We start from the raw sequence: 14,445 nt of genomic DNA on the forward strand, positions 1-14,445 counted from the left end.
GGATTATGCAAGGAGGGCACAGTTTGTGCCCTTCAAAGCATTTCCAGAGGCTCTGGGAGGATACCCCTCCCATGTATGTATCACCTACTTCCAATGGGAGAGGGTGTAACATCTCTCTCCTAAAGGAAATGCATTGTTCTGCCTTCCTGGGATTGAGCTGTTCAATCCCACAGGAGGGCAGAAACTTGTCTGTGAAGTGGCAGCAGCTGGGGGTGCAGTGGAAACCTCAGAGAGCTGGTTTGGCAGTACTGGGGGTCTAGGGTGGAGCCCCCAGAATTCATGGAATTGGCCACCCAATACCAGAATTGGATTGGGAGTATAATTTCTCAGTCTTAACCTCACATGGCCATGTTCGGGGTTACCATTGTGAAGCTACATATATGTATTGACATATATGTAGTGCACACTTATAATGGTGTCCCTGCACTCACGAAGTCCGGGAAATTGGTCCTGGACAACGTGGGGGCACCTTTGCTAGTGCAAGGGTGCCCTCACACACAGTAACTTTGCACCTAGTCTTCAGTAACTGAAGGTTAGATATATAGGTGACTTAAAAGTTACCTGGTGCAGTGAAAATGGCTGTGAAATAGTGTGTGCACTATTTCACTCAGGCTGCAGTGGCAGTCCTGAAGGAGTGTTTGTATGAGCTCCTTATGGGTGGCAAAATAAATGCTGCAGCCCCTAAGGATCTCCTGGAACCCCAATGCCCTGTGTACCTAGGTACCATATACTAGGGACTTATAAGGGGGGGGGTCCAGTGTGTCAATTTGGATTGGAATATGGAGTCACTAGACTTTAGTGACAAATTTGGAGACAAAGACAGCGTAAGCACTGGAGTTCTGGTTAGCAGAACTCCAGTGACACAGTCAAGCATACTGACAACACAGTAAAACACACTGATATAGAGGCCACAAACTATGAGCACTGGGGTCCTGACTAGGAGGATCCCAGTGAGACAGTACAAACACACTGACAAACAGGCCAAAAATGGGGGTAAACGCGCTAGAAGAAAGCCACCTTCCTAAAATAGCAGGAGGCTAAATAGAGGCACGCAGAAAAGACGGAAGGTGTAATCGTAAAGTAATGAAGGAGGAGACAATGTGGGTCAGCCAATGGGGAAGAGGACAAGGTCACAGAAAAAGGGAAAAGGGTGAGAATTATTGGCGCCCTATTTGATGTTGTATGCTGAGAACTTGTAAGTATCAAAAGGCAGGGGATCTGGTAAATATCACTTTTACTAAAGTGAGAATATTTGCTTGTATTAGGGTGTGGCTGAAGAGGTAGTGAGTCCATCGTGAAGTTAAGGACATCATGAAACTTGGTGGTGGGCGCATGGAGGATGGATTGGGTCCAGATATGAACGTTATGGCATGGTCAGAAAGATTAGTCAAACAACGGGAGAGGAGTAGATGCCTGGGTTAGTGAGCACTATGAATGATATGTAGGGGACTTCCATGTGAATGAGTGGCAGCGGACTGTGTGTTTTAGAGTTCTTGGTGAGGACATGGGAAAAACGGTCGGTATTGAAAACTATTCAGATTGAAGTCCATACTTTGCATGATTATGAAGGATGTGCTCAATAGCACTTTTTAAAAATTAGGAAATAAACATTTCAAATTTGACCCAGTAGCCATGAATTTACGACGTTTATGGAATTTTCAAACAAATCTAGGTAGTATGGAAAAGTAAGGCAGCTGTAACTTTTCAGGACTTTTACAAGTGTTTTTGCCTCTGCGGAAAGTCTGTTTCTCCATAAATAATTCCCCCCCCTCCATGGAGGCTTGCCTTCTCTCTCTTTCCATTTAAACTTGGGGGTGACCCCCACTCCCATTCTTTTCATTGGAACACTCTTATCCACACCTTTGAACTGAGTACATATGAAGGATTTTCTAAATGTTAAAATTCACGTAAGGGGTATCTGAATACATACAAACTTTCAAGTTTGGTGGCTTTCACCTACATTTTCAGGTAGGACTTTTATTTAACACTCACAAAATAATTTGTGACCCTTAATTTGCAAGTCCAAAAAACACCACATTTTCAGGACAATAACAGTCACAAGTTCCATTTGAGAAATGAAAATTATGCAAATAGTGATTCTGTGATTAAGGTTCGAAATAAGTCCTGACAATTGAATTTATCAGTGTAACCAAGTTGAAGGCTTGTGGGCAAATAAATAACATTTATGCCCCTTGTCAACAAAAAAGCTGATGACCAAACCATGGAGGCGCAGTTCCAGGACGTGAGTGTTAAAGGCCATAATGGCTGTTGTCTTGAGATGTTACAATCGTGGCTGTGGGGAGGGGTTTATCAATAGTGGGGTAGGTCTGGATATGAGAAGGAAACACTTGTGTTTCAAGTAAGCTAAGGAGTGTGGGAGAAGATGGTATATTCCGGAAGGAGCGCAGCCAATGTACTGCTGTTTGCTACAATCAAAGCTCAGCAATGGAGTAAGAATGCAACCTGGAAGTTGAAGTCGCAGTGGTCAATGATAAAGGTTGTCTTGTTGCAGCTGGAGCATTTTTTCAGACACAGCATCGAGCACCAGGGTTTGGGGCGGTTGGCATTGAAAGTAGGGTCAGTTAAGTTTGTTAGTAACAAGTGACTTTCTTGGTAGTCAAGATGGGGATTTTGTAGATTAAACCGGGGGTTCCAACGAAAATAGCCTGTGGTAATGTGTATGGCGAGCGACTATGGAGGCCGGTGACAACCAGGGAAGAAAAGAGAACAAGGGAAGAATTAAAGGTAGAACGAGGATGGACCTCGCGGATATAAAAAAAGGAACAAATGGCGAAAAGAGAAAAAGAAGGGTGCTTAAAGGAGGGATCGGGAAATGGGGGAAAGGAAGGGCATGGGTGTTAAGGGACACAGTGGACTTAAAATGCAGAAAAAGAAGGGTGAGATGGAGGAGGAGAGTAAAGAGAAAAATGGATAAAGCAAGATCTGAGGGAGGGTAAAGGGTAGTGGCGTATATGAATCACTGTTAAAACCGGGAAGAGAAGGGGAGAGAAAAGGGAAGCAAAGAACAGGGGACAGTAAAAGTGAGGTGGGAAAACTGCAAGACAGAAGAATTAGGAAGAAGGGATCAGGGGAGGAAGAGTAAAATGATATGGTTGAAGATGGATGCTGGATTAAGGCGACCAGATTTTTTAGTCCAAAAAATGGGACATTTCACAAAAACAAAAGGTGGTCTACAAGTTTATATCAACCAAGCAGCACAGAATGATAGCCCTCACCAACCTGGGGTCAAAGAAAAGGCACTAAGAAAATGCAATTTTTCAAAACCCGATAACATATATTTTAATTAAATTGGTTTCTTATAATAGCTGCTATCTAGCCTTGCTAAGTAACACACAAACACATGCATCCCTCTGTTTTCAGTCGAGACTCCCCAAAAAACCAGGACACGAGCCAAATTTGCCTAAAACTGGTGAAAAACCGGGACTGTTCCGGCACATCTGAGACGCCTGGTCGCCCTATGCTGGATGGAGCGCAGTCATACAGTCAGATACCCGGCCCTGCTGGTCTCTACGGGCCGAGACACACACTTCAAGGGAACTAATTTCCCGCCTCGCACTCTGGTAGCAACCCGGTTCCTGTTCATGTCTCCGACAGGAGAAAACTCGGAGAAGCAGTGGGGGAGGGGAGCGACGCTGAGCGAGGAGTGGTGGCGGGGGAGAGGGATGGGGGTTTCTACTATTCTATAAATCATTTTTTTGCTTCAGAAATCTCACGGCAGCTACCTTGTTTATTTATAAAAAACTGCATTATTCCTAATTAATGAGGCCCTCATGCCGGATCGTCAGCCTGTCTCTTTTTGACACATTTTCGCTCTTGCTGTGCAGTTTTTTTTTCACTCCGAGGAATTAATTTGTGGGAGGGGGAGGGAGGCGGGACGAGGACAAAGATTTGTCAGTGTGTTCCTGCGCGCTGACAAGATTTTAAACTTAGATTTCATTGTGCGAAGCGACAGAATAAGTGCGAGGAGGAAAATGGAGTGTGTGCGCGCGCGAAGGTGTTCAGCCAGGGAAAATGGAATATTTAGATATATGCGTGTATGAGAGTGTGTCTTAAAGTGCAACTGGAAAACCCGTTCAAAAGCAGTTCTGCATGTGTGCTCGCGCATAGCTGGGGAGCCAGGAAAAATATAGGGCATGTGCTGCGCAGTGGTGAAACAGGCAGATGGTGTATGTGCATTCCTACATGCCTGTATGGGGCGGTGAACATGGGTGTACTTGAATGCTCATGAAGCTATATGGCATGGTACATTAGCATTAGTCTACCTGTACATGGGTTCAAAACTGTGATTCTTTGTTAGTCAAATCTTATGCAAATTAGGTGTTTCCAACTTTTTTTTTCACATTAGTGGCCACCCAATGCAAGAGTAGCAGCGGTGATCACCAGTGCACCAGGTAGGGTGGTTTGCAGTAGGATTAAAAAAAAGTCAGTTTGGGATGACTATGTAAACACCAAATAGTTTATCACTCATATATATGTTTTAAATATATTTTGGAAATTCAAACAAATTCAACCTTTTTTTGCCCATAGCTTAGGAGTCTTGAAAATGCACACATTTTTGTACTGAATATACATTTATTTAATATTGGTATACATATAATAATTCAGCCAAGCAAAGGCTTCTAATTTAGTAGGCTGGACTGCACATCGGAGAGCTATTTAAAAGTAGCTGATTAGTTACAAGTAGCTCACAAGCTACTCGTTTGAGAAGCCTGGGCAAGAGGAATATACTCTTGAGAGTTAAATTACCGACAAGGACCCTTGACTCTCTGGTGTTCACTCTGAACTGATAAGGAAAGAACGGATGACCTCGGCTCATTCCTTACTGCAGCAGGATTGACCATTCCTAGGCATCTCTATCCACCGTTCAAGTCGCAGCTGACTGAAGTATTCCAAGGAACATCAATGATCATAGATGAGACACCTCCGGAAGGGAGGAAAGGAAATTAAGCACTGACATGAGGCTGACAAAACTGGAGTACTGTGGATTACTGGTGAGTTATCCAGTCATTAACATCCCTCCTACAGAATACACCCATTAATACCCCAGAAGAAGTCAACATCATTTGATGCAGAGAGGTTTGGGGGATCAGATAAAACAATACAAAATTCAACATTTGTTCTATGGTCAGACACCTCAAAAGAGCGGTTACCATTCAATGATCATGCCCCCTTGAAACTCAGCTCATCTGCTAGAAAACCCCGCCCTACAATAATGCCCAGGAGGAAGTTGATCTCGGTCGTGATCCTCAGAAGGCAGAGATCTACTGCTACCTCAGATTCTACACACTCACAGCTTCTGTGCCTGAGGATGGCCTCAGCATCTACTTCACCAGAAAACAGGGTCCAGGTCTTCATGCCATGAAGAGGATCTAAGTGACCAAGTTCAATTCAAACTTTATCCATTTAAAAATATCCCAGCTTCAGATTTACTGAGTGTTCATAGACGTGGCTGATGGCCTCCTCCAGCCATACCACTGCAACATATTTACTGCCTCCCTCGTTACTCACCCCATGGGAAAAAAGAAAAGTATTGACATACTGCTGATTGTACAAGATGTTGGCCACCCTTACTCTTTCAAGAGAAGGACCCCTAAGGCAACCCTGATGCCAATCCAACCCTTACAAAGCCTATATTACTTTATAGAAAATAGGTATAGCACCGAAGCTTGTCTGCCAGCTCCATTCAAAAACTAGGACTCTTGAACAAGCAAAAGATCAGGCATTGACACTGCAGACAGAAGGTCAAACATGCCATTGCAGAGGACTAAAGTGCTTGAACTAAGCTGGAAGCATTCAACAAACTTTGAGGAGCAAGAACCAACTATAAGCCCACAGATGGATAAAAGTGGGATGATAAAATGAAAGATGGGAGGGGGAGAGCTGTAGCTGCCCCTTTAATGTTTTTGTTTCATCCCCACACTGAATGTTCTCACTCACTTCCACCAGGTGCTGTCTGAGATCAGACAACGCCAACACACCAGCTCTAAAGTGCTACCAGGCACAGCCCTCTGCCTGGCTGAGGAGCCTCAAAATTGGTCCTCCTTTCTCTGCAGGGAGTCAGTTAATTACCTGTCTTTGGAACAACTGCTTGGTTGGTGATTTAGAAAAAAATTGTTCAGCCTTTTTTTCTGTATCCCTGCAAGGAAGAGGTCTTCTTAGTACCTACTCACCCACCTCCACTAAAATACACTGAGTCCCATCTAACAGTAGTCTTTATTTCAACTGCTGCATTTAATAAGCCATATTAAGATTTTTCTGTAGCACCCTCACCCCTCTCTAATTGTTCGATGATGCTTTGGATGATATGATGCAAGTTGCTCTTCAAAAAGTTCTGGACCAGACACCCGGCTTGGAAACAGGGATTTGCCTTTGGCTCCAATTCAAACCAGTTCAACCAGTTTTGCTTTGGTGAAAGACTGCAAACCTGTCCTCTTCTCTCTTAGCTGCCGGACAGTTGGATCTTTAGAGCATGCAATTGCTGGTATTGAAGCTGTGTCCCTGTCCAGCGTTCCTTAAAACGTGACCGGCTGGGCGAGGAAGGAGAGCACTTTCACAGTAAATCTAAGTGGCACTGAATAGAGCTTCCTTGACAGTTTGGTTGCATGCTGCAAGGACCACAGAATAGTTCCCTGCTGGAAGACTTCTACTTTGGTCACGACCTACTGACTAAGAACTAATCTCCAATCTGCAAGCCATCCCGGCTCAATGGAAATGGCAGTATCAGTCCATAGACCACTTGTCTTCTCCTACTCAGAGACGATGGTACCATTTCAACTGAGACCCAGTAGAGGTTGCATCGGCAGAGCAGATCTTACACCCCAGAGAGGAAATGTGCTTCCTAAGGGTATTCATTATCACCAGCGAGGGCCATCAACTGGTGTCAAGGAATGGCTCAAAAGCACCACTTTCCCTCTTGATCCCTGCTGAGAAATTAAACGTTGCCTTAATCTCATACCCTCCAAATCATGTCCATGAGGTACAAGAGGCCAGTGAGCAGAGGCAAAAGAATTATCGGAGCAAAACTTATAAATAGTCCTATAACCACCATTACAAGCTCCATTGTGAAGTTGAACTTCCCCACGAGGCTCCAGGGACCCGAAGGTGCAGAATAACATGGACTGGGACAAGTACATTTTAATACTCTTGCCATTTGTCAATCACTATCCGCACCTGGCAAATCTGGGGCAAGGGAGATGTGGAACACCATGGGGCATTGAAAAACCTTGGTGAAAAATATTAAAATTTCCTGTTCCTGAAAAAACTCTTATTTCTTATTTTTGCATTTTATCAGACTCTTTTCTACAAGAGCAGACAAACTGAGTCTGCTGAGCTGCTTCAAGTTTTTCAACAATTAATCCAGGGTCTCTTTTTCACTAGAGGTATTCATTGCTTCTAGATATATGTGGCCCATCAACAAGGTAAATCTTTGAAAAAAAGAAAAAAAACAGTGAAATCCCATGGACCAGAGAAAGAGGACTTTGCAGAAACTGACCGTGCTTCTGAGACATCTGAAGCTCACACATACATTGTAATCTAGGCCCATTCTAAGAGCAGTCGCTAGCGGCCATTTTTTTTTATTTTGCATTATACTACACACAGACTACTTATGGTCATAACTGAGGAACTGCAAGGTGTTTCCATAGTTGATTTTCACTCTTGTGCTTCAAATTAACTTTTCTATCTTTCTATCTATTTAAGCCAGGTTACTTTTCAAATACCTTTGAATGTAAAAAAAATTATGAGTGATAGATTTAGGGTTTTGATTGCCTCTGAAACTAAACTTTACATTTAATTCAGTAAGACACGGACACTCAGCCACGGAGGCTATGGGAGTCCTGGCTAAACTTTGTATCACCGGTATCTGGTCATCAAGGGCCAGTTTGGAGGACAGGCAGTTTCTGAATCTTCACACTGGTTCCTCCAACCCAGGGACTTGGAGAAAGGACCTGGTGCCAGTCAACAGCATCTTCATAACCAGACCACGTGTGGCCACTGGGAAGCCTACACCAGCACCCAGGTAAGACCCCACATGGTGGTGCCTCACTGCCTCCGACTATGGTGCCTCAATGAGAGCCACTACAGTGGCCCCTTGAGGGACACTATGGAGCCCTCGCGGGAGCTTCTGTGGTACAATAAGTGAGCTCTCTAGCGATTAAGAGTCAGTTCTTCATGGGTCTGACAGCTAGTGTGGTACCGACTGAGCACCAGAAAGGTACCGTGCCTATAGACCTACTAGAAGCACACTGAAGTTCTCTGGAGAGTCAAACAGAGCTTTGCAGTGAGCGCCAGCGACTCGACTGAGAGACTGCGGGGCAAATCGGAGACCACTTACAGCACGTGACAATGCACCGTAAACTCCCCCCTCCACCCCCTACATCCAACTGGAGCTCTTCTGGCTTGTGGCGGGGACTCCCCTGATACTAAAAGGTAACCTGCTCGGGTACCCGCATGTTAGCCAGTTCTTGTGTTTCATCCCAGCGGCATGAACTAACAGATGTCCTCATCTTTGTTCGAGGCCGTCTCCAGGGGCGATGCATCCCCGGTCCCAGCAGCCTCAGAGTGCTAAACTTGCCCTGGCAGAAGTCTGTCTCAGGGTGCGGATATGCGCATGCGCGTAGTGAGGAGGCCACGCTAGAAACGAGCAACTTTAAAAATTAAACAGGCAGAGAGAGACTTTAGTCGCTCGCTCCTTTGACTTCCTTGTTAAATAAATTCTGCTCACTACACACCAACACTGGTACACGTTATGCCCTCAGAAGCGCGAGGACCCAGGGGTCTTCAACCACCTAACAGAAGGCGCAGGGTCGGGCGCAATGGTTATCGTTTCTGAGCATACAAAGTGCCCTGGAATACTGCACTCTGGGGAGAGGCGCACTCACAGACACAAGACAGGCGCTCCGATCGATACTGCTCCGTACGCGGCAGCGCTAAATGCGCGTCCGCGCAAATAAGAAATCGACGGTCCCGAGTAATTAATTTGCTGGTGCGTCTGATGGCCGTTTCTTTATTTTCGGTTAATCGTTAACCTCATCTTCACAGCAGCAGGAGCAGGATTACGTTTTTTTCATGTGCTTGTGGGGGCGGGGTGGGGAGAGAGACTGTGTTTGTGCCCGTCTTTGTGTGTCCGTCTTTTGTCTTTGAATCTTGGTCCTTGAGAGCGAGCCACAGAGCGCCAATGAAGGGGTCGGGGTGGCACTCACAAGGAAGGGGTGCGGCAGGCACTGTGGGAGCAGACGGAAGGCTCCTTGGTATATATGGGAGCTCCTAGTTTTTGGCCTTGAATGGCGTCACCCGGCCAGCGGTTTCCGCAACACAAAACTACTACTTGTCAACCGTTCCATAAAGTACTTGGGGAATACTTAACGTCCCCCAAAATATTTCTGGAGTGGAGTTACAAGAGTAAATAAGAGTCCTAGACTACTTCAGGGAGAAACGTGGGGCTGGCTGGAGTAAGAGGGGACTATTAAGTTGCGCACTCCCCAAATATTTTAAGTTTGGAGTTAGACAGTATATTCGACATCGGAGTATGGAACCATGCACACTGTTGACCAGGGGGCCAACTCAAGGCATAACACCCTTGTATCGTATTCCACCTTAACATCGAATCCTGGACAAAATATTAAGGACCAAAATACTGTGGAGGTAAATTTATATAGGTAAGTATAAGATTGCTTATTTGATTCCACATATATGTTACTTTGAAGGCATGTTTTCAAGGTACCTGCACGAGAAGTTAAAAACAGTAAATCCATACTTGCCTATAAGCACTTACTTTCTCGATATATTTGGGCCTCAATATTTTGGTAGCACAACTTTCCCTTGGACAGGACCGTAAGCCAGCAAAAGGGGGTGCCGCATATAAGGAAAATGGAGGGTTTGGTTAGGGACAGTGATGCTTGGATCAGTGGCTCACGTATACCAGGCCTGCCACGCTGTGATCCACTGCACACCGACCACTCACTGAACGAGAGACCACGCTGACCAGCCTCATCAATGACTAACTCAGGCGTAATCCCTGTTGGGTCTGGGGAAAAACAAAATGTTCCTGCTGCTTCCTGAATATTAGGTATACCCTGCCGGAAGCGATCTGTCTTAGCCAGACATTGACAAAGCCCCCACCAGACCATTAAGGACCAGCAGCAACAGATGCAGCGCTCCACTACGCTTCTTTAATCAGTTAATGGCAGAGCATCACGTGGTTCCCCCTGCCCGACTCCACAAGAAATGGGACAGACCCCTCCCCTGTGGCTGGTGCCATCACCCTTGTCGTAGCAGGTCCGCTGGGATCCCCCATTGTGTTCCAAACAGGGGGAGGAAGACTACACAAGCACCTGCTGCCTTACAGGGGGAGGGGCACTGATTACACCAAATGAAACCTCGAACAACTGCAAGACCAATAACAGCCGAAGAAACTCACGATGTAAGAGGCAGCACTCTGAAGTCAGACTATGAGGATGTAAAGCCCCAGACGACTGGAACGGGTGTCTGACCCATCCCGCCATGTTTCACCCGTCTCTTAAGGTTCCAATTGTTTCCCCCTTCTCCATTCCTTTTTAGAGGCCCCTCTAATTCAAGGCACATATTATATTTATTATATATGATTTATGTAAACATACACACAAAGATGAGTAATACTCCGATAAGCCTCTGGTGAACTCTGACAGATGTAGACCCTACAACGGTCTCAACAGACCTGGGCAAATTTTCATTTACACCAGCATAATCTTGTTGAGCTTCTGACACTTTGAATTGTGATTATTAAGTATAGTGCCTAGGACTACTCCATTACATCATGTCACATAATTGACATTTTTTGGGAGTAAAAATCCTATTTCAGGAGAACAGGAAAATAACAAATTAAATAAATGCAAGAGGATGTTGTTCAAGCCACACGTAATTTTGTGAATTATTTTTTTTTTTTTTTTTAAGAGCATAACACGCCCTGGTGCCAAAAAATACCACAAGGACGCATTTCGCATAAACCAATTAGTAAAAAATACTGAAGTCAGCATTTTGCATAATATTGTGAAACTTCTTTGGACATTTCATGCAGTATATAAGATCTACTCTTCACCATTTAGTTCCAAGAGAGTATTTCTTCCTCAATATTTAACCCAAAAACGAGACAGTTGGCAGTAAGTGTGTAGGTTTGAGGCACAGATGGAGAGGTATCCACTGGCCCTATTGGATTCAGAGAACTTTGGTAATGGAACCTACTGTATTTATTCCTGTTTTAATGAAAGCTAATGCTCAAAATCATCATTGTGAATACAACCCAAATAATGATTGCTAAAATCTCAAAAAGCGTGGAAGGAAGAACTATCACAGTAACTTTAAGTAAGAGGTCTTCAAACTGGGGGGCGGGCCCCCCTAGGGAGGCCTCAAGTGATCCCAGCAGGGGCACCAGACTCTGGCCAAAAGAAGCATTACACAGATCACAGGCCTTTTTTTTTTTAGCAGAAGCATGTTATTGCATTTTTTTTAAAGGTAACAGTACTTCACTGCAATTTTTAAATAGGTCTAGACATATTTAAACATTGCCATCTTTATAAAATAATTGTGAAAAATTCTGAGGGGGCCCAATGATTTTTATTTTGCAACTGGGGGGGTGCAGCATTAAAAAGTTTGGAGACCACTGCTTTAAGTGCACATGTAGTTAAGTGTGGGGAATAAAACACTTATCAGCTTACCAAGGATTTACAGTGGAACTACAGACTGATTATTGCTTACCCCTTTGTTGGCTTTAGTGTCACTCTCATTTGCTTGTTTCTTAATCAGTGGCTTCCTTTGGCCATCTTGTGTTTGTTTCTCCTTAACTTCTGTCCATCCATTGCTCTCCTTATGGGAGTACTTTTTTTACATTTAAGCACTCCATGAAAGTGAATGTGTTTTCCAGTTGTCTCCCTCTGGTGCCTTACTCCCCCGCCCTACTACTTGCTATTCTTTCTCACCCAAGTGCTTCCCTCACCCCGCACTTTGTTGTTCTCTCTCACCTCCACCTATGCTCTGTGACGCAGTATCACTTTTGCTGTGCTGCTTTCCCTCATGTGCTACTTTTCTCCTTGCCTCAACCACTCCCCATTGCTTCCCGCCCCACCCGTTCCTTTATTGCGCTACACACCCGCAGCCCTGTTTTATTTCAATTAAAATAGTGCACTTCCATAATTTTGGAGACAGGTTGGTGAGATGACGCATGCATGCTACTATATTCTCACACATGCATGCAAAAAAGATGCGGCCTTCAGCAGACACTTTATCATACCTTTTTTTTCTGTTGTATATGGTGTACCCATAGGTATTTTTGCTGATGCGATACAGCAATGAACAAAGGGCACTGACAGAGCCAAGGTCCCAAAGGCAAGACCTATTGGGATTTGCCAGTGCTTGTGATGTATGAGAGCAGAATGTAAGTTAGACAACAGCAGTTGCCCACAGATCAACAAGATGGTCAGCACATTCCACTTCATTACCCTCTCTTTTCCTCATCTTACCATAGGGAATGTCAGGAGTCTAGAACACAAAGTTCACAGCAAGACCAGACCCTTGTGGGAGAGATGCCTGACTGTTGTCTCATAGAAACTAGTTCCTACAGTGCATTTGGGGAACAGTACAACTCTGCCACACCAAGCACCTTACAGGAGGAAAGAAATCCCTATTCTAAGCAGATTTTTTTTTTTTTTTTAATTACAAATATGCATCTGAACTAACTACCAGTGGTTGCTGCCCAGTCGCCAAGGACTGAATATAAGCTGTAGCAACACCACAGCCCGCTCCATAGCCACCTCAAGAAAGACCTGCATGGGCACCATGTCAGTGCTTCGTGAGCATGCAACTGGTTGTTGCCTGTTCTGTATTCCCAAAGGGCTGAGTCATTTGTACTATTAATTACCGACCCCCAAAATATCGTGGCACAAGAATACCGAGGCAGAATATTAAGGGACATTCTATCGAATAGTAAGTGATGTAGGGTAATACAGATTTACTATCACTAACTCCAAATCTACATACATACATTGAAGATCTTTGTACTCATAGGTACATATAGGTGGAGTTAAGTACAGGAAATCTAAATGTACGTACCTGACAGTATTTTTTAAAATATTTTGCCCCACTAATATTCTGAGGGTCGCTATTAAGGATGAACACCGGTTAGGGCTAAATTTCATGTCCCGCTATTGGTGTACTGGCCTGAACTGCCATTGCATTGGCTTTGTTTGCCTGGAATACCACTAGCCAGTCCAAGCAATCCTTAGATGCCGACACAGAATTCTAAGAGACACATTCTACCCCTCACACTGCGACTGCTATCTAAAACCGATCTACAAGTAGGGGACCCGAGTGATGACTTTGCCTGGGAGGCATAACACACCCCTGGGCCTGTTTTCAGAAGAGTTCACCCTTAGAGTCATGTTTTGATAAAACACAAATGCATGTTTTACTTTATGACCATACATTGATTATCACTGTTAATTGAAAGTGCTGAATACCAGATTGTTTGATCAACCAACATAAAGCTAATCATCATGGATGTGTCAAGTGAAACAAATAGCCAACATCGACCATTATTACAGGAGTAAACTGGTTGACCTAACATTCAATGATGGATCAGCTCATACACAAGACCCAATCCCCACAGAAGCATCACGGTCACCCCGGTCAGGTACAGCCAGTCTGTCCAGACAGAGGCATCCTCAGAGGTCCGCTGAAGCAAGACAGTCTCCTCTTCAAAGATGAGCCTTTGCTGACCTAACCCAACCATAAACTGTCACCCAATCCCATACTTGTAATTTAGTTCCACCCTTCGTGCCCAGACAGCTGCACACCTCGATAGGGATACCTTATATTGACCTTGTAAACACAACCTGCTCCCACCAAAGGCAGTTTGGTCTCCACCAACAGTTCCAGCCTTCATAGAGACATCTTGCATGTTCTGTGCATGCATGAAAACTGACCCGCACCTCTAGCAAAGTTACTCCAAAAACCTGACCACACACAAAGCTTTCCTCTTAGCTCAAAGAGGCTTGTCACAGACCGTTCACAGGCCTATAGAAATTATACAAAGCCCACCTCCTCCCAAAGAAGCAAATTGACAGATCTTACAGTTTTTTCACTCCCATAGATTAGCTGCCCAGGGCCCAAGCGGCCTGCCATCAGTATGAACAAACCATGATCATATCAAGAGAACATTTGTACTCACCATCCTGCAAAGTGGGTGGCAGCTGAGGAAAGTGGGTTCCAGGTTTATCTGAAAACAAAAAAAAATGATGGTGAGAAACAGCAAAAATTGGCGCTTTGAAGCTGCATCGCTCCACTTTTTCAACAGTATTTTTTGTTCTCAACATCGATTGTTGTATAAGTCTTAAGTTAAGTTTGCATGCCCCGGATTACTCTTTATTTTACATTTACACAGTACACTGCCACAGT

General features: G+C 44.5%; 1 protein-coding gene across 4 annotated transcripts in view; it reads right to left on the bottom strand.

Moving 5' to 3' along the window:
- AGRN (agrin) overlaps positions 1–14,445 on the bottom strand; it is a 591,795-nt gene that overhangs the window by 273,425 nt on the left and 303,925 nt on the right. For all 4 annotated transcript variants that reach the window (XM_069241113.1, XM_069241112.1, XM_069241114.1 and 1 more), the window contains one exon: positions 14,219–14,266. In XM_069241113.1, coding sequence (XP_069097214.1) covers positions 14,219–14,266 — 48 coding nt within the window. The remainder of the gene's footprint in view (positions 1–14,218; positions 14,267–14,445) is intronic.

The sequence above is a fragment of the Pleurodeles waltl genome, chromosome 6, assembly GCF_031143425.1.
Source record: "Pleurodeles waltl isolate 20211129_DDA chromosome 6, aPleWal1.hap1.20221129, whole genome shotgun sequence".
In the NCBI taxonomy this organism is placed as follows: domain Eukaryota; kingdom Metazoa; phylum Chordata; class Amphibia; order Caudata; family Salamandridae; genus Pleurodeles; species Pleurodeles waltl.